The 27159-nt window shown below is 31.1% G+C and overlaps 1 protein-coding gene across 1 annotated transcript; it reads left to right on the plus strand.

The window, feature by feature from the left end:
• Positions 1–2936: 2936 nt before the first annotated feature.
• On the plus strand, positions 2937–27112 carry LOC106786588. Its single transcript, XM_014748143.1, has 17 exons — positions 2937–3474; positions 9564–9971; positions 13262–13332; positions 18707–18804; positions 18880–19003; positions 19527–19758; positions 20279–20791; positions 20885–20929; positions 21193–21813; positions 22327–22764; positions 22848–22987; positions 23077–23154; positions 23234–23579; positions 23659–23863; positions 23944–24131; positions 24560–24732; positions 25950–27112. The coding sequence occupies exons 2-17, from the start codon at positions 9806–9808 to the stop codon at positions 26391–26393; spliced, it is 3882 nt and encodes a 1293-aa protein (XP_014603629.1). The 5' UTR covers positions 2937–3474; positions 9564–9805; the 3' UTR covers positions 26394–27112.
• Positions 27113–27159: the final 47 nt, after the last annotated feature.

Consider the following 27159-nt stretch of genomic DNA (forward strand, 5'->3'; position numbering starts at 1 on the left):
ACTCATTAAATTATAATATCATAATAAATGCAGCAGATCTTACGAATCAGGGGGGAAGCGACTTATGAATATTAATTATAATTTGTTATATGTAGAAAAATCAACCTGATTTCTGTCATGAGTAATAGGTTGAATACGCGAGCCGACATTCTTGAATGGAAAATCGGAGTATAAACGTTCAGAACGAGATTTTTCGAACGAGTTACCAGCGAGCTCAGCAACATACTTGATTTGAAAGTCGTACCTCGTAATCTCTAAGAACGTAAAAATTGTTACGAATAGCTCGATTGAGTATATATGTATCCTTGTAATAAAAAACGGAAAACTATTTCATGAGAAAATTACAGATTTTAATACAAAAGCATATTTATGATAATTACTATACAACGTATTTTATATCAAAAAATATATACATATATGTTCAATTTTTCTTTCATATTTATCTCATTATATAAATATATAAATAACTATGATATACCACAAATTAAAACGAGTACGATGGTCCGTACTGTTGTATTAATATCATCCGATAGAATGATTTAATATTATTACTATTAATTAAAATTTCTTATTTTATATTAGTTTATTGATAATTATTCTAATATATTTATTTTATTTTTATATATATATTTTTTCCTTGTAATGCTATAAACAAACAATAAGCCATTAAAAATAATTAAAATTTCTTGAGATACATAAACAATAATGTTGTCCTAAAAGAGGATTAATATGATTGTAATATTACTCTTATGAAATGTTAAAAATAAAGAAAAATATATAGGAGAATTAACAAAGAAATGAATTAATACTTTAGATGACTAAAGTGTTATTAATAATAGAATCAGTGATATAATCGATAAATTTACTTTGAACGTATCTATGTAAGTATGCATATTTATCAGTCATATTAGTATATTTCATAAGCATAAATGCCATACAATTTTAATATACAATATTTTACGTATATAAAAATTCACTATCTAATGATAATATTTTTTCGAAAGAAAAAGAATAAAGCAAGGATCTAAAGAGTGCCACTCCTATTATCGATAGTTTGTGTACTACAGAAACGAGATGCATCTTCGATAACAACGTGACACCTTCTCATCGGATAGTCGAACATCCTTTTTATTTTGTACGCAGTGCAATTTCCTTAGGAATGGAGTAACATCTTTACGAGCGATAGCGTTCGCATACTGCGCGCGGTTCAAGGATATTGAGTACATATTCACAATTAAGTATTGCGAAAACTCCGCCCAAGTAACGCGTTGGTGGTTAGTTTAAAACCGGGAGACACGTCAGTTATCGATTAATAAATCATATTCCATGAGAACATCGATTATCATTATTATCGTTTACACTTATAAATCCATTTCAATTTAATTTCAACTTTAATAAATAGCATCTGTTAAGGAAATGAAGATTAAATTAAAGTATCTTTTATTCGAACATTTAACTTATCATCATTATTTTAAACACAATTTTTATGGTAATTTTATCTGAATTATTAGATAGTTATTATTATAGATCATTAATTATTTTATTATTATCACATTTTTATATTCATAAACCATAATTGTTAGATTAATAATTAGTATTTTATATATAAATAAATAAAATTTATACCTTTATCTAAAGAAAAATAAATTTTGTATATTTTATAAAATTAATATTATCTCTCTTATCGAAAAAATGTTTAATATTTTTTATATTGAAAATTTCGACAATACTTATTGATCGATCCAATTATATTGGTATTATAATTAAAAAGAAAAAAAGATGTAAGAAGAGATTAGATATAATTCAATTGCCTCTGTTTTATTGTTTATCAAAAATCTCAGAATACAATTATAGATATATCGAAAGTCACGCTTCAAGGATGTCCCATCCGGGAAACGACCTTCAATTTACATATTCCCATGTCAAGAACCATAAATACACCTGCTAAAGGTCGACTTCGGAGTCATTCATTCAGTTTCTCTCTCGTTTCTTCTCTCGTTCCCTTCTAAATACTCTCCTAAACTGGAGAAAAAAGAAAAAAAGGAAAAGAAAATAGAGAGAATAAAATAATGAAAGAAGGCATCCTTCCAACCGTTAATATTTCATTTCACTTTTACATGAGAAAACAACCTTTCTCTTCGTAACCATCCTATCGTTCCCACGATCATCACGCAACGAACGATTTAAACGGAACCGAGTTTTGTCGGAGCACGAATGGGACCACGATGCTTCCAGTGGATTACGAAGAAAACAATGAGGAAGATCGATAGGGTACAATTCATTGTTCCAAAAGTAACAAATTTTCTTATGGGAGACATTTTCACGAGATTTGACACATCATTCAAGTAACAATAACCAAGTATATATATATCTATATACATTTTCGTCATATTCACGAAGAATAAGAGAAAAAAAGGAAATAAAGGATGTTGACATTAGTATTATACACGTTGCAAATATACTTAAATTTTTAAAAACGAACAAGGAAAACAGAATTACCTAGGTAGCTTCGAGAGTAGTGTGTTTGTAAAGAGAATAACTAGTGACTAACGCGAGAGAGTCTCTTTCGTTAGCAAAGTGGTGGGATAACCTTAGCTTCTACGACAGGTAAGTAAGCATAGCACACAGTACAGCGAACGTCTTAACAACATCTGGAAAAGAGGGGGGTAGGGAGAGAAATGGGGGAAGTGGGTAGAACAGAGAAAGAACGAGAAAGAAATAACGTGTGAGAGAGAGAGAGAAAGAGGAATAATAAATGAAGAGAAAGGGAAAGAAGAGGAAGAAGAAGAAGAAGAAGGTGAAGTTATGGAAGAAGGGAAATGAGAGGTGGGAAGGGGTGGCAGGGAGGGGGGTTCTCATTCTTCGAGGGCGCATTCGCTGTGTTCCACGCGAAAACAGTCAGTTCGAGACGAGATCCCGTCGTGTTACATTCTCTCTCTCTCTTTCTCTCTCTTTCTATATGTTTTTCTCTCTCTCTCTCTTTGTCTTTCTCGTTCACCTTCTTACTCATACACACACACACACACATACGGGTACGTCGTGACGTTGAGCAATCCGCGTGGAGAATCCGAGATCGACCTCCTTCTTCTCGATCTTTCTTAATCGAGACTTAACGCGTATTCTGGCTCGCGTTGAAATCACCAAAATAATTATTTTCAACCGATTTTAGTTAAACGTACGGAGAAAATACTCGAGCGTTACCAAAATGGCCGTGTACTGAACAACACCGGGCACAACTATCAAAGTGGTTCTACTCCAATAGCAACAACTTCAAGTCTTTAGAACGACTGACTACGACTTGTCATGATTTTCAACGTTTATTTTAAAAAGAGATAAAGGACACTTAGTCCTTTATTTTCTTTCTCTTCTTCTTGTTGTTGTTGTTTTTTTTTTTTTAACATCGGGTGTTAATTATTTGTATATTATTGGCTGCTCCTCCAATCGATCGTATAATTAAGGTGGACTTATATCAAGGTAAGAATAAAGAAAATGTTTTATTTACAATACGATATTTTTGTTGATGTTTCATGTTGGAAAAATGCTAAGAATATTTATTTTCTTTCCTCGTTCTTTTCTTTTTCTCTCAAACTATTTTATCTCGACAATAATTATAATATTTTGTTTTTAAATATCTATACAAAATGTGAATTATCTCATATGGACGGATTGATCAAAATTATTCTTAAAGAATCTTAATTATCTTAAAAGAATAAATATATTTAATGTAATTATTACAAAATAATCTCGTTTTTTATATGATACAACGTGGATAATAATACTGAATGGAAAAGATAATTTAAATCAATAAATCGATATATTTCTATATTGATTTTTAATCGTGTAATGAATATTTTAAAACTAATTGTTATCACTTTAAATAATCTAATAATTTGTTAAGTGAACTATAAATACTTTCTACACTTGTCATATCGTTATTTTTTATTTTTATACACTTTTTTACACATTTTTTTACTATTTATACTAAATTATATTTTTGTCTTACTTAAATATATCTTGGAAAGAGGATGCGTTATTAGTTGGTAGAAGAAACACATGATTCTCTTATATTCCTTTCGATTTTACTATTATCGCGTTCCTTGCAATTCTCTCTCTCTCTCTCTCTCTCTCTCTCTCTCTCTCTCACTCTCTCTCTCTCTCGATGTTTGCAATATTTCCTGAAGCGTCAGAAACCACTTTCATTCGTACTCTTATTGCGGTTGTTCTATCTCTGGTTGAACGAGAAATATCTTGGCGCGCAAGGAATCTCGATATATTGCAACGATCATGGAAGTATTTAAACATTTTTCACAAGTTCTGTAATATTATTTTCCTGGAACGAAGAAGAAAAATATTCCTCAACTTCTCTATATCTTTTATTTTATTTTATTTTATAATTTTATCGCAAAGTTTATCTTGTTTAATTACTATGACTAGGCCTCTTTAGTATTAATAAATATTATTTATCTTTTATTTTTACATGAATTTTTGTTCTTGTTAAATTTTATTATATTTGTGTGTTAATTATTTTGTAATACACACATAAAATATACATTATAGTTGCTACTAATGAAGAAAAATATTTTCATTGTGTGTGTTACAAATTTTAAATAATAATTTTCTTAGTAACGTGATTACGATTAATAAAATGGATGTGTGCGTGTCCAGAAACAAAACACAAAAAACAAAAACCGTGTGCTGTGACTCGAAAAAAATGATAAAAAAAAACGCGATATTTTTGATAGTATTGGATAGGTGTGAAAAGATATTCGCAGAGAAGTGACTCAAACCCGTAAAAGGAAGAGTAAAAATAAACACACACACACACACACGTACGAATATAATATAATACGATATATTTATAATAAAAGAGAGTATTGTCACTTTTTTACTAATTTATATTATCATTTCTATTTTTATTTTTTCATACGTTCTATATAGTATTTTCCAGTTATTCTTTTCTTTTCTTTTCTTTGTAAGAAGCACGAGGAACAAATTCCTTACGGAATGCCTGTGGCACGGAGGTTTCTCCACAGGAATCCAGCGCACGTTCATATCTCCGTCTGGTTTGGGCGGGAATTAAGAACAAACGCGTGCTTACTCTTACATCTCAACGGTACTTTTTTCAAAGTATTGAGAATTTTTTTCGGCACTCTACCAATAAAACAAATATTTGATATTTTACAAATGAAAAAAGTATACAAATATGCTTCATAATATGCGAGAAATAAGATACCTATCAAATGAGTTTTGCAAAAATCTATGAATCTATTTATCATATTTTGTAAATTTGTTAAAAAAACTAAAACTTAAATTTACTTTTTGTGAGTGAGTTTGGTGTAATGAAAAGATTCATTATTTTCTATTTTTTATCAGTCAAATTGTTGTCACTCATCGTTATTTATGACAACCATGCTAATTTAACACGTCTAATCAAATTAACTCACAAAAAAATGATTAAAGAAAATTATTAGAACTCTTGTAGTTATTTACGTACAACAAAATGTATTTCGTAATGTTTAAAAGATCTATAGCTGCATTTCAGTTATCTCGTTTTAAGATTTATAAGCAGGTACGCACACGTTGCAAAATATCGATTTCCTGCACGTAACCCGAGAAATTTCTTTGCCGATCAACAACAAGAATCGATAAAATTGAGTAAAATTATTTTCTATCGATTTCCGTCTATGCTCTTCCGAGAAACGGTACTTAACATACTCTTTTTTCTCAACATTCCTTTCGCATATCTTCATAGCAGATACAACGATCAAAAACCATCAATAAGCATCGGTTTTTTTACTCGTAAATTTCGTTTCACATATACTTGTCAAAATAATTTTACCCTAAATCTATATAATTTATCATGTTGTTATGATATTTTCGAAAACAGATTTCTTGATTTACTTTTTAGTATGTTTTAGTACCTCTCAATTATATATATTTATATAAATATCTATGTGTGTCTTATATGATATATAAAATTTGTTTTAATGATTTATTTTAGAATAAAATTATTAATACTCTAAAATAATAAATCATAAAATCATTTTTTTTTAATTTTAACAAACAATTAACTTAATCGTATCTTGTTCCTTTTTTATTTTTATCTACTTATAAGGTACGGCATTATTATCATATTCGTAAATTTCTTTTTTTCACTAAATTATAAAAACGGAAATATATATTATATACTTTCGATCGTGATTATCATTCTTTAAAAGAATCCAATTATCAGAAGATAAAATATATTTTATTAATATATCATAGAAAAGTATTTATCTTTCTCTAAAGTTTTACTTTTTTTCCTAAGTATAAAAATACAAATACATATTAATAATTGTGTAAAATATCGAATGATAGATAATTCAAAATTAGATGTTAAAATGGTCGAGAATGAGGAACTAAATAGAAAGTATACATTAGTGAGAGAAGAGGTATATAAGTATGTATTTACTTATATACATACCTATATATGTCTTCGACGAGCAGAGCGAAAGTTTTCATGATTCCTTTTGCACGATTACAACGAACCTGCCAATGAAACTATAGTAGAAAGAATGGACTTTCTCGAAAGAAGACAGGACAGTTTTTTCATTACCATATCTTCAGGCTAGTCGTTTTTCTCGCACGTAAATACGTGAACGATATTCCAAAACCAAAAATGGTTATGTCTGCTAAAGACTCTTATTTTGATTCTTACAGACTTTTACAGACAGTACGTGCTTATTTTCGTTTCAGTTTACGATCCTCGTAATTTAGAAAGAATACAAGAAAGAATAATTCGTTATTTATATGAGTGTGCGTGAACTCGACAAATAATTTAGGTTTATCGTTTGAGAAATTTTTCATTCTTATAAGGTAAAATACATCAAGAAAAACAGTAGTGTATAATAAGGAACAAAAAAGATACTATAATTATCCAACCCTTTTTTATTTATTTATTTTTTTTTTTATTTTATTAACTTTCTATATTTATTCGATCGATATAGTATATAGATTAAGAGAATGTCTAATTTTTTGTTCTGAATTCTGCATAGAAATTTATGATATAATGTACAACCTAAAATGAATAATTGCTGAAATATTTATAAATAAATTTTTATTATCACAAGTGTTCGAAATGTTTCCTATTACAATCAATGCACTTTTGTAATTTTCTTATCAAAAACGTATGACGTTTTCATGCGATTCTGCAGTTATTGCCGTACTGCATTAATAATACCACATTGACGAACGTTTTTGTAGTGGCACTTCTTCTAATAGATTTTTTAGCATTCTCAGACAAAAAAAAGTGGAGTACTTTCGATCTATTAACGAGCTCTATTAATAAAATAAGGTCCAACGATTTGGTGACCAATTATGCCACACAAGACATTCATGCTCCATCGATGTTGATGGTCTGTTTTATGCATTCAGTAAAAATTTTCTCTATCCTACTAGTGCATATTTTTTTTGAATATACATCTCCACGATTTGTGAATTAATTCTGAACGAAATCGTGATTACAGACACGTTGAATTTTTAGCAATGTAATGCCGAATAATTTATTTGTAAATATTTCAGCAATTATTCATTTTAGGCTGTACATAATATCATAAATTTTTATGGAGAATCCAGAAATAAAAATTAGACATTTCATTTAAAAAAAAAAAAATCGATGACTTTGATATCTCATTAAAAAGATAACCTTCAAACAAAAGTTTTCTTTACCATTACATCAACCCTCTAATATAGTTTAACTATGCAGAGGAAAAATGTTGTCATACAATGCATATTTTACGAATTGTTTTAAGACATCACCTTCCATGACTCACCCTGTATACAACATAAAACTTATATATCCCTACTACAAAAACGTAATAATATAATACACGTTTATTTGCAAATTCCAAATATTCGAAAAAATTAAATTCTCCCCCAATATATAAATATTTTTTTACATTTTTATTTTTAAATAAACAATCCAAAAATTGATTTCAAAGAGAAATATTTATACAATATATTATTTCATTTTGATATTCCTATTCTATAAGGATATTGAAATTCTCTCTTCAGAATATGTAAATATATTTGTTTTTTTTAGATTTCTTTTCAAGGAGGTATATCTTTTTTGATTTTCTAACGATATTATTGACCCGTTCTAATACCAACTAGAAACCAGTCTAGAAGCGTGCCATGATACTTACCTACTCGTTATGTCAATGAGAACGATGTACGGCATTGGAGTCGATTGGAATGCCGTGTCGCGTCGGTACGTTTTCCTCAGCACACACGCCGAAGGAGGACGTTCCTCCCCTCATCCTCCTCCTCCTTCCTCTTGGTCTTTCTCTTCTTGAACCTTATTCACGAGGAGGAGAGAAGAATCCAAGCTTCGTAAGTGGTCGGTCGCCAGGTTGCTTGCTTGGCTTGCTAGCTCGCTGCATACTCACTTCCAAGCAATACCCATATTCATCCTCTGTGTCTTTCACTTCGTTCGTCCCTGTGTCCATTTTTCCTTCCTTTTCTCGTTTATCTAGCTCTCCTCGACCAAGCCTAACTGCTAAGAGAGGTAGATAGTTAAAAAGAGAAGGAGAAGACAAAAAATTAAGGACGCGCGAACGAGCAGTATAAATACTATCGGGTTAGGTAACACCAGGTTCACTCACTCACGCATTACTTTTAAGTTAATCAAATTATTACGACCGACGTTAAGATTTAAGAAACTAGTATACGATATTTTATTCGATATTGATTGATTTTTCAATTGATAACAATTTAAAGAAAATTATCTTATAATTAGACCACAATAAAATTCTTCGTCTGTTATTTAATCGACTAGTAAAACGAGTATAATAGTTAATGATGTGATAGTATAAGAAAAATTCATTACTATACGATATTTGTAAAATTTCCTGAGTTGTCCATTATTGTTTTCGATCAAGGCATTCAAAATATGTTGTGCTTGATCATGACGCAATATCTGAGATCAAATCCAGTTGAGTGATTCGTGATATCATTTTATATTTATTTATCAAATTAAGAATCTTCCTTTTTTTCTCAATGATTTATTTCGCATTGACCAAGATGAAAAATTATTAACAATCAATTTACACAATTTCTACAAAATATTTTAATTATAGAATCACTAAAATCATTCTGTATTTTTATTTCTTTTCTTTATCTTTTAAATAAATACGTATTGTATAATATTGCAGTATACTGAGTGAGGTATTTAATACAGGTTATAATATATAATTCAATTGCTATCAGCAATAGAAAAAAATGTGTGTCAGATAAAACTTACTAGGTTCCGAGGTAGACATAATATCATGCTATGTATGTGTTACATATTACATAATAAATATGAAATATATATAAGATATTACCATAGTAAATATATGTTACCACGTTACGTTTTTACTTTTCTATTTTTAGTATTTGCATAAAAACAAAATGAAAAAAGAATAATAATAAAAATCTCAGCCTCAGATAATTTTAATTCTAAATCTTGTTAGATCAAATCGTTATCGATAAAATAAATAAATAAATGAATGAATGAATTAATCTATTTATTTATATTTCCTCAGGTCCATCTCATTGAAAGAAGTGGAGCTCGAGAGGCTCGAGTAAAGACGCCCATGCCGGACTGCGGGAAGAAATTGCAGGAAAAGAAGAAGAAGAGAAGCAAAAGGAGGTGAAAGGACGAGAAAGGAAAAAAAGAAAAGAAAAGAAAAAACGAGTAATCGTCGCGATCATCATCGTTTAAAATTCAAAACGAAGAAAGATCGTGACGTTAACGTAAACAAAAGAAAGAAAACGGTTCACCAAAATGGCGTCAATCATCGTCGCACGACTCCTAATTTTTCTTACTTTGATAACATTATCCTGGAAGATAGTAAATTCTCATGTCGCTTTAACGTTTCCACGGGCGAGAACATATGATTTGGATTTTCTAGACAATGGTAGAACACCTGGCCCCTGTGGTATGCCACGCGGTAAGTAACCAACCTTACGTAATATTTATGATGACCGAGATAGTAACTTAATACGAGAGTTGTGGATATGAATGGTACACGTAAGTAAATCAGAATGATTAATGTGAGAATAAATGCAACATCAAAGAAAATCGAATTAAATAAGTGATAGTAATTATTAGAAAACAAATAATAATGAACGAAATGAAATAAAAATAAACGAATAAATAAGGCGAATATTTGTTGTCAAAATATTGTTCAAACTGAAAGTTTTATTTCTCTTTCCAATCTTCTGGAATTTAAATATTGAGCACTGCTGCATGTAAATTCAACTTATAACATAATAGGATTTTCAAATTCTAATCATAAAAGTCTTCGAATTAGATAACATCATAAATTTAATATTTCATAACAATCTATTAAGATATAAATTCTCTCGAACCGTTTTCTAAATCTTACGTATATAATACTTTAAAATAACAGACTAAAATGAATAACCAAACAGGTGTTACCTAAGATAAACTCGCAAATACGATTTGTGCGATGAAACGTTCCAAAATTATTCTCTTAACCGTAAGAAATTCGATGAAAAAAGTATAATTTCTAGAGAATTCTATTATTATTATTTGAAAGAAAAAAAAAAGAAAAAAATTGTGATTAATTGACGATTATTTTGAAAGATCAATTGAACGATCCCAAGAATCACATGCATATGTTTTCGGTTTATAATACTTGATGCACTATACTAAGTATGTTCATCGGTGCAAAAAGGATTGGAAAGAGAAAAAGACAAGGTCTATGGGAAAACGACATTAACGCGGAGAGTCAATCTCTAAGATTATAAGAGTAGGGGTGCAGAGGGGGAGAAGGAGAGGGAGAAAGAAATATAGTCGAAGCTAGTTCGATACGAAGCGACTTTCTCTGAGAGCTGGTATGAAGGGAGCTGGTACCTCTAGTGTCTTGTACTCTTATGGGGCATTACCTTCCACATCATAGATATATCTATACACTTGTATATGTATATTTCTTGGCTCTTGCATGTGTGAATTTTCCTTCGAAGACACACACGTGGGGTAGTATCATTTATATCCATAAGAGAAAAATGTTCATAATTTATTCATTTTAATTAGAAATTAGTTGAAAAGAAATATTAATTGTTTTCTCATATTAGAGACCTATATATAAACATTAAAAATTATAATAAATTATATAAATATATTTTGAATTTAGAAATGATCTCACAATGATATTAAAGTAAATCAATAAAAATATAATAATATACTATATATACATATGCATATGATCATTGACGTATACTTCAAATACATATAGAGGACATTACAAATATAACATACCGGTTGAGTATTGCAACGTTTTACTAGAAACTACTGTACGTTTGTGCCTCAATTTATCGCGAAAGTGTTAGTAAGCGGTATATAATGAACGGTATAGTACTTTCCGAGCAACTTTCCGTTCACTATATATGTACGCATACATATATGCTTCTATAAAGGTATGCTTGAAATGCCACATTCATGTACTCACAGTCTTTCTTTCAAAAACGAATCAAAAAGACAGATAAAATATACAATAATGTATAATTGTCAAAACAAGTTCATGTATGTTTGAAAAACTAATTGAAGTAAATATTTGAACAAATTTCTTATTATTCTAATAATCAGATAAATTTGACACCCTTAGAAACCCCACACAACATTATTCTACTATGTCATCCGTTTTCCATATTTTTAAATGTAATCGAACCCAAGCAAACTCTTCAATATCTCGACTCGAAAATTAATAAACTTACACCACTTTTAAAATAAACAGCTCACTTAAAAATCTTGACAAAAATCTTTCGAAACACTTTATATAAAATATGTGTATTTATTGTAGGAGTATATTTCTCGAGCGAAAAACGTAAAACGGGCAGTTCAGTCTTTAGACATTCTTCTTTTCCATTATAAAAAATCGTACTACGTCTCAGTTTTGTCAGACCAGGCAAAAACATTCCTCTCATAATTTAATCGACAGGCTGTCGACACTGGCCACTGACTTGTTATGTGTGAGCAACGTGCCAGGTAGGGAACTCTCGGCTTTCCTTCCGGGACTTCACGTTCCGTCTTCCATAAAAGGTAGAGTTTGTTGTGAAAGGCGATGCCCTATAATCCCTTACCTTCGTATATAATAGGACAAAAGGTAGTAGTAAAGTTTTCCCTTGTCAAAATTCGATTCATCACTGTTTGAATTTTTTTTTCCTTAAAACATAAGCAAATTTATAAAGTTATCTACAATAAAAGGTGAAAGTCTAAGAAATACAATTTAAGAGATTGTTCTGGCCAACTGACACAAGAATAAAAGTATTTTCATGAATTTGTTTTTTTAATGAAAATGACGAATCTTGCTTTGACATTTCTTTTTTATCCTTATGATTACAGTTTAGCACGTATAGAACTAATTAATTTATTTAATAAGCACATCAATCATATAATATACTTTCTATTTTGAGTAGAATGTTTGAATATTCTAATTAATGAAAAATTTGCAAACCAAAGTAAACAGAAGAAAACAATAATTAGGATAATTATATAGAAGATTAACAATTTTCAATAATTTAAAATTGAATAAATTTCCTTTGAAGAATTTCAATTAAAAAGAAAAACTTCATTTTTATTAAGAATTGGGTATATTCCATTGTTTGGTATTGTCTGATAATTTTATGGATTAGTAATTAGTCACAAAATGAAAATCAAAAAAATACGAAATCTTTACCGCGTTTATTTAAATTTTAATCATTTTAAGATTTAGTAGATTTTTGAATAAATTGATCCAATTGTAATTCAAGTTTACATTAGAAAAACAAAGTTTCCTTATCGTGAGTTATCAAGTCTGGACGCGATAACATAAGCAAATAATATTTTCTCATTAATCGATAATGCTGAATGAAGGACTTTTATTTACGAAACAATATCGTTTAATAAGCACCTTAAAATGTGTACACGCGCATTTTTTTTGTCATTACGCAAGCCGTGCCAATTTTATAATTCCTCTCGTGTCCTTGATTACGAAAAAAAGCATAAAATTTCCGATTAGAATTCGATCGTTGTTGTTAACACGCAAATTCCTGTGGAACGAAATTACAAAGCCGTTAAACGTGCCAAGAAAGATATTCTACCAACCTCTCGTGCCATTGAAAGCATTCGACGAATTTAAATGACACGTATTATAACGGACTTCGAACGTCGACGACGCATCGTCGTCCGACTTTCTTGCTAACGTTCGTGAACTAACTGGACCTTGTTTTATTTCAGGAACCATTAAGACGACCTTACTTTCCGGAAGTAACTTCAACATCACGTGGCACCTATCTTATCCTCACAGGGTAAGTTTAAAATTTGATTATTATTACCAACAATTACGATAAAATTAAAAAAATGATTACACTTTATCTCTTTCAAATACAAATAATAATACTTCTCGTTAAAACAATGACTACCAAAGTAATTCTATTTAATTCGATATATTCATTTAATACCTCTCATAATATTTTATAGATAAAGGATTACAACAAAATTTGTTATTTTACTTTTTACATTACATTTTATAAATATATTTTATTCTTCTAATGCATTTTAGAGCTTTCGTGTAGTTTAATGATACCAGAGGACAATTCGTAATCGTACCTTTTACATTTGATTTTTCTTTTTTAATCTTTTAAATGCAACAAAAGAAATTTTCAAAGTGCTTTAAATAAAATCTGCAGAATTGATACCAGTCACCAGTAAACTCATGGGATCAAACGTGATGAAAATTAATTATAAACAAATTATTACAAAATTACAATCGATCTATTTTAGGAATACCATATCGAAAATGTTAATAACCATTTTTACAATAAGTTTCGATAAGAAAGTTATATACGTTGTTTAAGAAAAGAAATAGAAGTTATTCAGTTTTATTAAAGAAATGGTCAATTTTTTTTGTGAATCATTATAACTACATAAGGCTTTTTGAATCCTTAGCAATATAATAATTTACACAACCGATCACGATGTAGGAAGAATTGTTCGTTATGCATTTTTTATATATATTAACTTTTACCATATCTCTTATAAAAAGTAACGAAGCACAAAAAAAACTCGTGAAAAATCGAAACGTTAACCGTTACGCGAGGAATCGGATAGAATCATATCCGCATAGTATTATTTCACTACGATACTTTCTCTCAGTTCGTGCTAGGCCGTTTGCAGGTGCGTCATTAAAACTAAGAAACCAATGAAAGCGTTGGATCGTGTTCGACATTGACCGCGGATTAAATCGATTCAATTCTGATCATTTTGCTATTGTTTTCAATTATAAACTTCAATATTAAATACTTTTAATAAATGTACATGAAGTATATCATATATAACAACATTAACTTATAATATATTTTAAACAATTTGAACAGAAATCAATTAAAAGACCAAAGTCAAATGTTTCATAACCGTAAGTGTTGATACTTAAATATTATAAAACGATGAACAATTACTTACACACACTTAAACCAGAGTAATAAATAATTTAATATCAAAACGCTGAATTAATTTCTATATCTATTGTAATAGATGGCAGATAAAAAATAATTTGATATTATAAATATAAATTATATAAATGTTAAAATTTTACTTGTAATATTATAATTTAAATTCAATAATGAACATTTTGTAATGTTATTTTTATTAAAATAATAATAATAATCAGATCCCACTATACATAACATTTTTAAAAATCTGGTTGACTGAAATCACCGTATATTATTTAATAAATATAACTGGTCTTTTTTTACTGTGGTATTCTCATAAACTCGCAAGTAAAGATTTTTTTTGCAAATGAATTACTTTCCTTATTTTAACTTAATAAAATAGATATCATTCTATAGCCCATTAAAAATTGAATGCAATCCAATATTAGGATACGACCCATAAATTGCGAAATAAGCTGATTTATCCTATATAAATTTGATAACGGTATAGAGAGGAGTTTTCAATAATAATTCCGAGATTCCACATTATTATTTTTAAATAATAAATTAAAGTGTGAGAGAAACAATCACGACTCGTAGGTTGAGAAAAAACACGCTGATTTATCTAATATAAATTTGATAACTATATAAGCTCTTTCATAATGTTTCCAATATAATTAATATATTTAAATAATAAATTAGAGAGAGAGAGAGAAATAGAGAGAAAAAAAAAGACATAAAAAGATCCAAAGAAATTTAACTGGACACTCCGATAAAAGATCTCTCTGTTCAATGTTGCATGCAAACGTTCATGCTATTCGCCATCGAGTTTAGATATACTCTCTTTCTCTTCACAAGTGCATTTAACATGCATAACACAATCGTACACAGGGCCGACTCTAATATGAGCCAGCAAATCGTCGTGAAAGCGCGCATTTCGAATTTTCTCGCTAGCGTAACGCGTAACGTTATCGAACAGAAATAAATTGATTAAAATATAGCTTTTTTCCATCATTCTAATTCATTAATGTTTTTTGTTTTTCCAAAGTATATTATAAAAAAGTACTTAACAAAAAAAAACAAAGTATAATGATCTATGGATGACTCGTTTCAAAACAAAAGTAAGAATATGCCATTATTAATTGCAAGTCTACTCCATTTTGTGTTATCTTTTATTTTTTTTGTTTCTTTTTTATCACGGAACTTTTTTCTCAGTTCGTTGGTGAACAACGGAAAGGTACAAATCTTCTGTCTTTTTAAATTAATTGTTATCCCACGTATCATAATGCTTTGAAAAAAGGTGTTGAACGAAGTGTCAAGAAACAAAACAGAAAGAAAAAATTTTATTCAACATATTTTAGGATATTTTGTATGTGAAAAATTATTATTATATTTATTTATTTAGTGAATAGAAATATTTTCGTTTGTTTTTCGATATTCTTAACTTTTAACCATGTCCTAGTTTAGGTATATGCATACATTCACGTCTAGGTGATTTTTAATTAAATTTTTTGTGTTTTATTATTAAATATACTCCTGCCACATATATATTTATATATATAATTTTTTATAATTATTTTCTTAAAGTTAATTTTAAGATCTCAGTTACACAAATATAATTGGCATATTATTTTAGAACCACCATGCGTTAGAAATGTAAAAAAACATCAATAAATTCTTGATTTATTTGAAAAATATTCAAGAAACAAGAATATATAAAATTTTTATATAATAATATGTCAGCAAAGACTGTAGATAATATTATATAACATCATCATATTATATACCATCTATGTTTAATCATATTTTATTCTTTTTCCGTTTCTATATTGCGTTTCGTAATAAACACACAACATAATACTGTATTAAATTAATAAAGATTCTTTCATTTCAATATAATCGTGAATAAATTGAACTTATTTCTCATGTTTATTCAATAATCAGTATACGTAAGACACGAATCCAGTTTTCTCATGATTACAAAAAAATCTTCATCTCAGAATAACTCGTAGATATTAAAAAAAAAAAAATGATAAATAACAAATCTTTCAAATAAAATAAACACAATCTTTAAATACAATTCAAAGATGAGTTCTAATGCAAAGAAAACATCAATCGAATCAACCTTCGAATAATCCTAAACCTTTTGATCCTTTCCCACCGTATATAGAAGATACAACGTTAATGATAATGACACACAATAATAACAATGAAAGAAATAAAAAAAACATAAACCGAATTGGGTGGCAGAGGAGTATGCTTTGGAGCTTCATATTATGCGTGACGAGTAGCTTTGAGAAGCGTAGGTGTGCAATACGTTATCAAATTGTCTATGAGCGTTCACTATAAAGAGAAAAAAAGAGAATAAGAGATAGATAGATAGAAAAGAACTACAGAGTCAGCCTACGACGACTACAACGAGTGTTCGTCGCTCAAGGTAACGCACGATGAATAATTCAGAAGCTAAGTTTTGCTGGTATGTGACATCCGTATATACTGTACATACACATATACAAGCTCGTATAGTATTGTATGTACTACTCATGTACTATGTAGGTAGGTAGGCACGTAGGTAGGTTGGTTGGTTAGCTGAAAAGGAGGTAGAGAAAAGATGGCTTTCCGTTGGTTAAATATGATCCTCTGTGTGTATTTGTGTGTGTGTGTATATGTTTCTATACATAAATACACGGCATCCGTTTCGGTGGTCGACAGGTATGTCGAATACCGTAAGTCGAATATCGTAGCTAACTCGTATTACCAAACGAATACATATATACCAAAGGTGACAACGTCTTTACTCGTATTCCAAGTCTTTGTGTTTTTTTTACCTGTTCCCTGATGATCTTACGGAATGTTGACCCGATGAAAATTCTTTTCGAATTGCCTCGGCATTCTCAATACCATTCGACTGTTTATTTTATGTTTGTTAACAAGATGAAATAGGATCTATATTATTTTTATAATGATATTAGGTATTTTTAATGATTATAGTAATTGGGTTATTTTTGTGAATTATCGTTACTTTTAAAAAAAAGAAGTTGGTATGATTTATTTTATATTTATTAAAATTATGTGTTTTCATTTATAAATCGTTATTATTTTAATTGATAATAAACAATAATTGTATGTTAATCAGTCTTTAATCTTTCCTATGCACTTGCAAAATAATAGTTCTAGCATTTGGTTGCATGTTTAATTCGAAAAAATAATCTGAGGAAAGAAAAAGACAGCATGTAAATTTGTAACAACCACAAGCGAAATATTTCCGGCAGAAAAATTGAGATAACCTATTGACTGCTATGTAAAGTAATCTTATACATTAAACTTATAGTGATTTTATGATAATATACCACGCCTTGTTGTTAATACATTATTTACCAGCTATTATAATACAAAAGTCTGTTACGTCTCATTATGGTTATTTTAATAACTGAATACAAAAATATTGAAAATCTTTTTGATAATCGTTTACATCAAAATTTTAAATAAACACTATCAAACGCTATAAAAGCCAGAATATATTAAAGACTTGTACAAATTTTATATTTTAATAACGCTTTATAGAATTAAAACATTTTTTTCATCAATTAATTATTGAAATAAAATGTTGATTTTAATACAGATTGTAAAGTATTTATGATTGTTCTATTGTCAAATTGGATTTAGATTAATTCAAGTAAATGTAAGTTAGATTATATTTATTTGAAATTAAGTCATAGAAGATACATAGATGAATGAGTACGTTCCACCCACCTCGAAGGTAGCCTTTACATAAGAACAAAGAGCCAGACGATGACCGCACAGTAATTCATTGACTCGTGCATCGATAGGTGCAGTATGTGTGGGATCAAATTACATGACAAATCGGTGACAGGATCTACCTTGAACAGTAAATCTGTTAGGGATTATATATTACATTGGTATAGATAAAAGAAATCTTACAATAACACGTACTATGAGACACAAGATTTTTGTACAGTTTGAAAATTTTTGAAACAATTGTATATCTCATGCTACTTTTAATATAAATTGTTCAAAAGTATGAATCGTTTTTCTTATTTTTTGAAACGAAAAAAATATAAAATTTTATATATATGGAATATCATTTTGTATTCATTGCATAATAATATTTTATTCCCGTATAACACATTCTCTCACGATAAGAATTATGGTGTTAAATGGAAATCATTTATATACAGCTATATGCACAAGATATTGAGTATTACAATTATTTCCTCTTGTTTTATTCCAGGGAGGATTTCGACTTCAAATACTTGATAGCCTCGACAGACCTTTGGTTGATTTAACACCCGTAACACAACACAGCGAGTTTGTTGAAGACGATGCAACGTGAGTTTTGTCAAAAACATTCTAACAAGATATCTCTCATGATCTTATAAATATCCTTGTATTATAATTTTCCAGAGCTCAAAGTTATCACGTTCAATTACCTCAAAACTTTACCTGTATCGACTGCACAATAAGACTCCTTCGGAAAGCTGAGGAATGGGGTTCTAGTTACAGGTTCTGGTCATGTGCAGATATCGATGTAAGTTTGATTAAAATAATATTAAATTCGTTATACTAGTAAAAAAAATGATCAATACAATTAAATGGACTTGAATAAAAAAAATATCAGGTTGGAAACACTTGCTTCTAGAATTATAACGATTCTGAATTTTTCTACAATAACTAGAGAAATAATGACATCAAATAACTTTGTTTTAGTTTATAAATTCCTCGTAATTCCTCTAACCATCCTTTAATCTTGATTCCTTGAGCATTTTCGTTAATCTTCAGATAATATAAATGATGCAAATGAAATCAGTTTGAACTTTGAACTGCGCAACTCAACGCGTTTGTTAAGTACCTTGCACAGTTGTAGTGAAAATCCTCATTTCTAGAAGCCAGTTAGGTTCGTGACAAAACCGAGGCAATAAATAAACGTAGTTTGTTACTCCTAAGCGATTTAATGAAATAATTTCTCCAGTCATTATAAAACAACTCCAAAACTTCGTAACTTCAGGAAATACATAAATGTTATAACGAAGTTTTCTTTAATTTTTCTGTAGATACTTGATAAAAAAATCTATAGAGAAGACTGCAGCGGGCATGGGAGATACCTTCTGGGCAGATGTAGATGCGATCGTTTCTATCATGGTGCAAGGTGCGAATTTAAGGAAGAGTGTCTCGACGATACGGATTGCGGTACTCAGGGCACGTGCATCGACAATGGTGGTACGACCGCACCCACTAAGCTCTGCTACTGCAACATCGGTTGGTTCGGACCAGGTTGCGCAAAAAGTAAGTTAAACAGATAGAAAAAGCATCCAGTCGACTAAAGAAATTTATTTTACGACATAAAACTAAACCTTACAATATTTGAGTAGTGAACATAGATGCAATATAAATGAGTCTTTCTTTTTTTCTCATCATAGTGCGTAGATACAATTTATATAACATTATATGCATAACATTTTAACACTTCTTATCATAACAACGTACGTAGCATGACTCTGTTCTAAACGAGTTACATGAAAAATTTATATATATTTTTTTGTATTCGAAAGCTGCAATAAACATTACATAATTCATTAGTTGGTGTTACCACATCAGGATGTTTCTTTGTATTATTAATCATAGCTACGAAGTGTCGGCAATAACGAAGATATTTAACTTTTCTTCTCTTTTCTTTTCCGTGATACTGTTAATTAAGTTTGTGCTCGTTTCATAATTCAGAATGAAAAAAGAGAAAGAAAAATAAATCAGAATAAAGTGGGAAAAATAATACGCGACACTGATAATAAATTTATTTTGTTTTCAGGATCACCGGTGAAAACGGTAGACTTAGATTTAGACTCTTACACGATGAAACGATTCTCAGATGACGTAACCTTTTACTGGAGGATTTTATGGACAAGCATGGAATTAGAAGGTGTCCTCGTTGCAAACAGTACCACTTGGATCGGTGTTGGTTGGAGACCGAGTAACTTAACTCCAGAATGTCGAGCATTTCCTGAAATAAATGATCCACCAAAAGATGAGCCATTACCAAAACCTGAACCTAAATCGGAACCAGAACCGAAACCAGAATCAGAAGGAAAGATCACGGAAAGTAAAAGTCAATCGAGTAAATCTGTTATGGCTGAACTGGTGGCTGAACCTAAAGCCGAACCAGAACCAGTACCAGAACCAGAATCGGAGCCAGAACATGATAGCGAAAGGTCCGGTGCTAAAAGAAGATCAGCTAAAGTAGACGGTACAATGTCCGTGACCTATCAACCGGATGATGTTACCGTACAGACTAGCGTGACTTATCGTGTTAGCACAAAACAAGGTTCGTTCTTGTATATAATTGTAAGATCATTTTTTATCTTATAATAAATACGTATATGATAAGTGGAATAACTTTGTCATTTTTTCGTAATAGGTCGTAAACGTAGATCATCAGAAACAAAAACATCGCTGTCGGACGGTACGTAAGAGTAGTTGTTAAATTAACTATGAAAGAAAGTATTTATTATCAAACGCTCGCTTGTAATTTATTTGCAATGGAAATTAGTAGTTCGCTTTACAGATACCAATAGTATTATCACGTATAGATATATTATATATTAAGATAAACTTATATATTTAAATATAATATTCCCTCCGCTCGCTCAAGACACGACGCACGAGGTGATGGTCTCTTTTAATACAAGTAGTTAGTTGCACGTTGTTCCATGCTTTGTTGCACAGGTGGGCGCGCAACCGAGTCGGCCGTCATCATCGGCACAGAACCAGAATCCATCTCCGAACCGGAACCTCAACCTGTGTCAGAATCCAAATCACAACGAGAACCTAAATTCAAGTCAGAGCCACCATCAACGCCTGAACCTAAATCTGAACCTGAACCTTTAGCCGAACCACAGCCCGAACCTATATCTGAACCAGAACCAAAGTCTGAACCCGAGCCTACATCTGAACCAGAACCTAAATCCGAACCCGAACCTAAATCCGAACTTGAACCTAAATCCGAACCAGAACCTAAATCCGAACCAGAACCAAAGTCTGAACCCGAGCCCAAATCTGAACCTGAACCTAAATCTGAACCCGAGCCCAAATCTGAACCTGAACCTAAATCTGAACCCGAGCCCAAATCTGAACCTGAACCTAAATCTGAACCTGAACCTAAATCTGAACCTGAACCCAAATCTGAACCTGAACCTAAATCCGAACCAGAACCAAAATTATTAGAAAAAGAACCAAATTCTAAACCAGAGCCAAAATCTGAACCGGAACCTACTTCCGAGCCGGAGCCAACTGAACCCATCTCAGAACCGGAAGCTAAGTCAATCCTCAAAATGGGAGCAACGAAAGGTAATAAGGCAGTTTAATGCTTGTTTCCGCACATAACGAACACGCTAATAAATCAAGCGCGTAATCAAGAATTATATTTACTTTGATTGCAATACTTTGATTGCAATTTGCTCTCGCATAAGTATTTCCCGTATAAGAACCTTGATAATTGAGCGCCATAAGTATAACTTGGAATAATTGCATAACTAACATTGCATAAACACTAAAATATGCAAAAATGTATAATCGAAGATAAATTTAAATGTAAATACACGTTATTGGTATATGGATGTATTCAATCAATGCAAGCTATGAAAAATATGGCAAGTTATTTAAAAATGCATATAATTATTCATGCAAAAATCCACCGCAGTCACCTATATCAGCAATAAGAATATAATACGTAAATTAAATGGAATCCTTGTACAAGTAGGATAGCATTACACACACAGTATATAATTACTATTAACATTATTCTCCAAAATCATTTAAACTAGCATGTCTTAATTGTATTTTTGTATTTTATACATGAAGAATCATCAATGGGACATAAATATACTCCGAAACACGACTTTAATCCTATGGATTGTACGGATATAATAATTGGTACAGCAAGAGGAATGGCGCATAGAATCGGGGATTATTATACAAGAGATAGATCAACGCCTCGTCAAGACAATTATTGGGGTGGAAAAGATAGCTTGACAGCAGCCATGGGTTTCGAACGAGATGGTGTAACCACAATACTCTTCAGAAGAAAACTAGAAACAAACGAACCCACGGATCATGCTTTCCGCGAAGGTAATATGCATGTGATATGGGCCAAGGGTCAGGAGCCAGGTCAGTACGTTCATCATCCACCGAGTGGTATTGAAAAATCCAAGGTCTCCGTTAAGGAATTTTATAAGGTCGATGAACTAAAATATCACGGACATAATTCTCAAAGAGGTGTAACAACCATCGACTTCTTTGGTAAGTGAAAAATAAAACACATTGAAATAATTTAAAGTCAAATAATGAAACAAAATAATGAATTATTTATAATATTTTCATAGAAAACAATGGGGAAGAAGAGGAAGTTAACGTACCGGTACCAGGTGGAGGCTGCGGTGGTTCATGGCAATATCCAAAACATTGTTCGGTTGAAAATCATACATGCGAGTACGCCATAAAATGGAATTACAAAGCAAAAATGGTAAATCGATCTCTAACCAATTAATATCTCGTATTATTACTGAGTATTGTTGTTAGGATAATTATTGATAAATATAGCTATCTTCCTAGGATCAAATATCTTTCGTGATTTCGACAACGAACACAAGTAGTTGGACTGGAGTTGGATTTTCTAAGGATGACAAAATGGTTAGCACCATGCAATATTGACACCTTTATCCAAGCTCCTATTTTGATTAATACGTAACGTCATATGTCTTTTTTATAGACACAAACGGATGCAGTCTTAGGATGGGTGGATAAAACCACTGGTCGGGAATTCGTCATGGACACTTGGATGAGCGGTTACAATCCTCCCCTGTTAGATCCTTCCCAAGATATTTATAACACACACGGACGAATCGAGGATGGAATTATGACAATACGATTTTCAAGAAAACGTATCACAAGTGACACTACTAGAGATTTCTCATTTACCGATGATAATTGCCTGTACATGATGTATCCGATAAAAGGTGGCAAATACAATCCAGTTAACAAAAAGATTCAAAAACACAGCACTCCGCCAATGGTTTCACGAAAAAAAATCTGCATAAGGCCTTGCGGTGCAGAAGGTGTTCACCAATAAATACATTAACTTTCTTATCATTGCATAATCGTTCCTCCTCTAATCATTTATTTTAATTTCTTTAGAAATAGAAGCAATGACAACACCAGCTCCACCAAGATTCTATTACGATATTGAAGTTAAGTTAATTAACCTCGGTGATGGTTTTGTTCCACCATTGCGTAATAGTCCTGATTTCGAAGACATCTCGAACAAGATAACAGACAATTTTGGGCCGATTTTCAAAGACCTTCCTGGATATTATCGAACCTATCTAGAAGAATTGAAACAGTAGGTATTAGGACATCATAAAAACAAGATAAATAAAATATATGTTTCTCTTTTTTACGTTTATCGTATTGTTATCACAGAGATAAAGAACAAACTGGATCAATAGCGCACATTAAACTAATTTTGGATAAGAATGAAATCAAAGGCAGAGCTTTAAATCTGATGGACACAACAGCAGCTGCAGAAAAGGCATTAAAAGAAGTTCTCGTTAGTGGCAAAGTCGGTGCCCTCTCCGTTGATCCTCAGTATCTAGCAATCAAAGCACCTAGTAAGTATTACGATATCCAAGTCACATTTAGAAAGTAAACCTGTTTAACGCGATCAACTGAAAATTGGTTACTAGAGAAAATGGTAAATCATATACGAGGGTGAGTCAATAATTATTCTTAATATCTGATACTTTTTTGTGTCAGTGTTTGCGGTTCTACTTTACAAACGTACAAGTTAGAATACGCTAGATTGGTTACATTTTGTTTACCATAACATTCAAGATGACTGATTTGCTTTACATTTGCATCAAAAAATATAGCAAATATTTTATTCATCTCTTGTTATAAAAATAGTTATTGATTCATTCACGTAAATATTTTCTGACACATATTCATAGAACATTTAATTATGATTCTTGTAAATTATCAATTATAGAAATTTCTGTTTTCGAATACAATTAATAATAATAAAATTGTTCATTGACAGTAAGCGAAGAAAACGAAGTAAACAATGAAGACGATCGACCATCAAAACCGACATTCCTGTTAAGCGAAACAAAATTATACATCGTCGTTGGATGCGTTGCTGCATTGATAGCATTAGCTCTTTTACAAGCTAGCTGTACACTTTACAAATCCTCGAGAAAACGTTCAATCAAGGTATATATAATACTTACATAGATCTTTCGTAAAGGGAAAAAAAAGAAACAAGGAAGAAAAAAGAAATCAAAACGATCCCTTCTTCACTTTATCCTTTTTTTTTCATTTCTTCTTCTTCTTCATCTTCATCTTCATCTTCATCTTCATCTTCATCTTCTTCTTCTTCTTCTTTAGATGATTTTCTCTATCGCCATCTTTACGTATACTGAAGTGTTAGCTCTAACAGCTTGTCGTGTGTTATCCTTTCTTTCAATGTTAACAACCACATTCCCATAACTATGAGATAGATTAAAATCGGTCGTTCTTAATTTATCAATCGATTATTTAGATCTAACTAAGTCGTTCATTAACACGTTAGTTTACACGAATCATTGATCTTGTATATCAAAGTAGAAACACCGCCCACCTCCCCCTCCGCCCCTATCTTTTCGAGCTTTATATGTATCTCGAAGTACGTCTTTTGCTTTTGCTTGTATTGTTGCATGATTGTGCTCTCCTCGCGACCGTCACAAATAAAGAGGGTCTACTCGCTGCCTCTGGTTTACTCCGACGCGGTCAACCCGATTCATCGAACTAACGCGACGCGGTCCCACCGACAAAACGGCGATCAACATCATCACTACAACTACCATCATCATCATCATCATCATCATCTTCGGCATCATCAGAATGCTCCGAATGAAAAGCACCGGCCTAATCCCAGCTGGTAGAAATCTCACACTTCAGATATAATCGACAAACAAAATATTCATCGTTTTCCTCGTTTTCTCACTAATCAAGGTATCGCTAATTATCTCTCTCTCTCTCTCTCTCTCTCTGTCTCTGTCTCTCTGTCTATCTCTATTTCTCTCTATCTTGTTCTTTATCTTTGTCTATCTTCCTCGCTCATCCCGGTGTTAACATATAATTCTACTCCTATCTTTCGTATATTTATATATTTGGGCGTCCATACTCTACAATTCATAGAAAATTAAAAAATAAATTAAAAAAATATGTATAATTTACAAATATCTTGTAATTTTCGCAAAAAATATTTGACGTAAATATTGTAACAACTGGTAAGTAATTTTCTGGCATTGAACATTAAAAAAATTGCAACTTTTTGTTAAATACTCAACAATTACAGCCAGAAGGTTAAAATAAAGTTACTATACATGTAAAATTTTTAATAGAGTTATCTATATTTAAATAATTAGATGTTATAATTGTATTCATAGGACCGACTAATAAGCAGTAATGCATGGAAAGATTATTCCTCCGGAGCAAACACTAACTTTGGATTCGAGTCTTTCGAAACAGAAGAAAAAACTCATCCACCACCGGTGTCCAGTCTTCCAAGACCTAGAGAAATGACTGGGAACGGTACCAGTCTTGATCACGACACAGTAGAGGGTCCTAATAGAATAGTCAGTCCTAGAGCAACTTATAGTTTACCTCGTGCTCCAGGTTCGAGGCAAAACGTACTAACACCAATGCAACCAGGTTATTATACTCAAGATCGTAGGAATCAGTATCAACGATCAAAGGGTCTTCAGGATACGACGAACAATGCAGCAACTCAGGCGAATCAGCCGGACTTTTACTTCATGCCAAGTCAACGTAAATACAGCGGAGAAGTTGTGCGTGTTTATGTTGATTACGACAGTCAAATGCCAAAATGAGGAAAGCGCTATGAGAATGGAAAAGCATAGTAAATAGTGCGTTTGGTATCGAAACTTTCCTACAAATGATTTCATCTTTTTTCTTGCTTCAATGAAGCGTTATGTAAATAAAGGTTGAAATCTCGTGAACAAAAAAAAAGAGCGGAACAAAATTAACAATCAATTCTCAGAGAGTTTAAGAACATTTCTGGTGTTTGAACGTTAAGGAAATCTACTTTCGAAGCTTTCACTCTCTCGAGAATATCGTGTACGTATGTATGCATAATGTATGCGTATTTGTCTCTTCATCATACGTACTCCGATATTAGCACGAAAAAAAAAAAAAGAAAAGAAAAGAAAAAAAAGGATATTTCAAGAAAAGTGGAAACGATACAAACTTACAGTAGCAGCCGCTTTCGACCAAAGAATTAATCAATAGTGTGCGCAAGCGCTTCAAAGTCGTGCGTGATTTTGTACAAAAGTGTGAGAAAATGAAAGCCGCGATCGACCATCAGTGTTACAGACATGACGAACGCACACCGTTATTATAAAATATCTTAAATTCATATCGGAATGACGATAAACGCGTTGCGGTATATACTATATGATGTAAATATGAAAATTATATATTATATATGCGTAAAAGATACGAGTAGAATGCGACACACGTATTTTTACGATAATAATAAGTTTGTACATTTTTGTTCTTTTTCTAAATGGATTATACGATACTTCTCTCTCTCTCTCTCTCTCTCTCTCTCTCTCTCTCTCTCTCTCTCTCTCTCTC

This window comes from Polistes canadensis, unplaced genomic scaffold (genome assembly GCF_001313835.1).
Source record: "Polistes canadensis isolate GaletaPanama2010 unplaced genomic scaffold, ASM131383v1 scaffold_77, whole genome shotgun sequence".
Lineage (NCBI taxonomy): Eukaryota > Metazoa > Arthropoda > Insecta > Hymenoptera > Vespidae > Polistes > Polistes canadensis.

Coding starts and splice junctions, on each gene's coding strand:
- LOC106786588 (XM_014748143.1), top strand. CDS start 9,806: ATGGCGTCAATCATCGTCGCACGACTCCTAATTTTTCTTACTTTGATA. Junction 9,972..13,261: donor CCCCTGTGGTATGCCACGCG/GTAAGTAACCAA, acceptor GTTTTATTTCAG/GAACCATTAAGACGACCTTA. Junction 24,733..25,949: donor CGAGAAAACGTTCAATCAAG/GTATATATAATA, acceptor TTGTATTCATAG/GACCGACTAATAAGCAGTAA.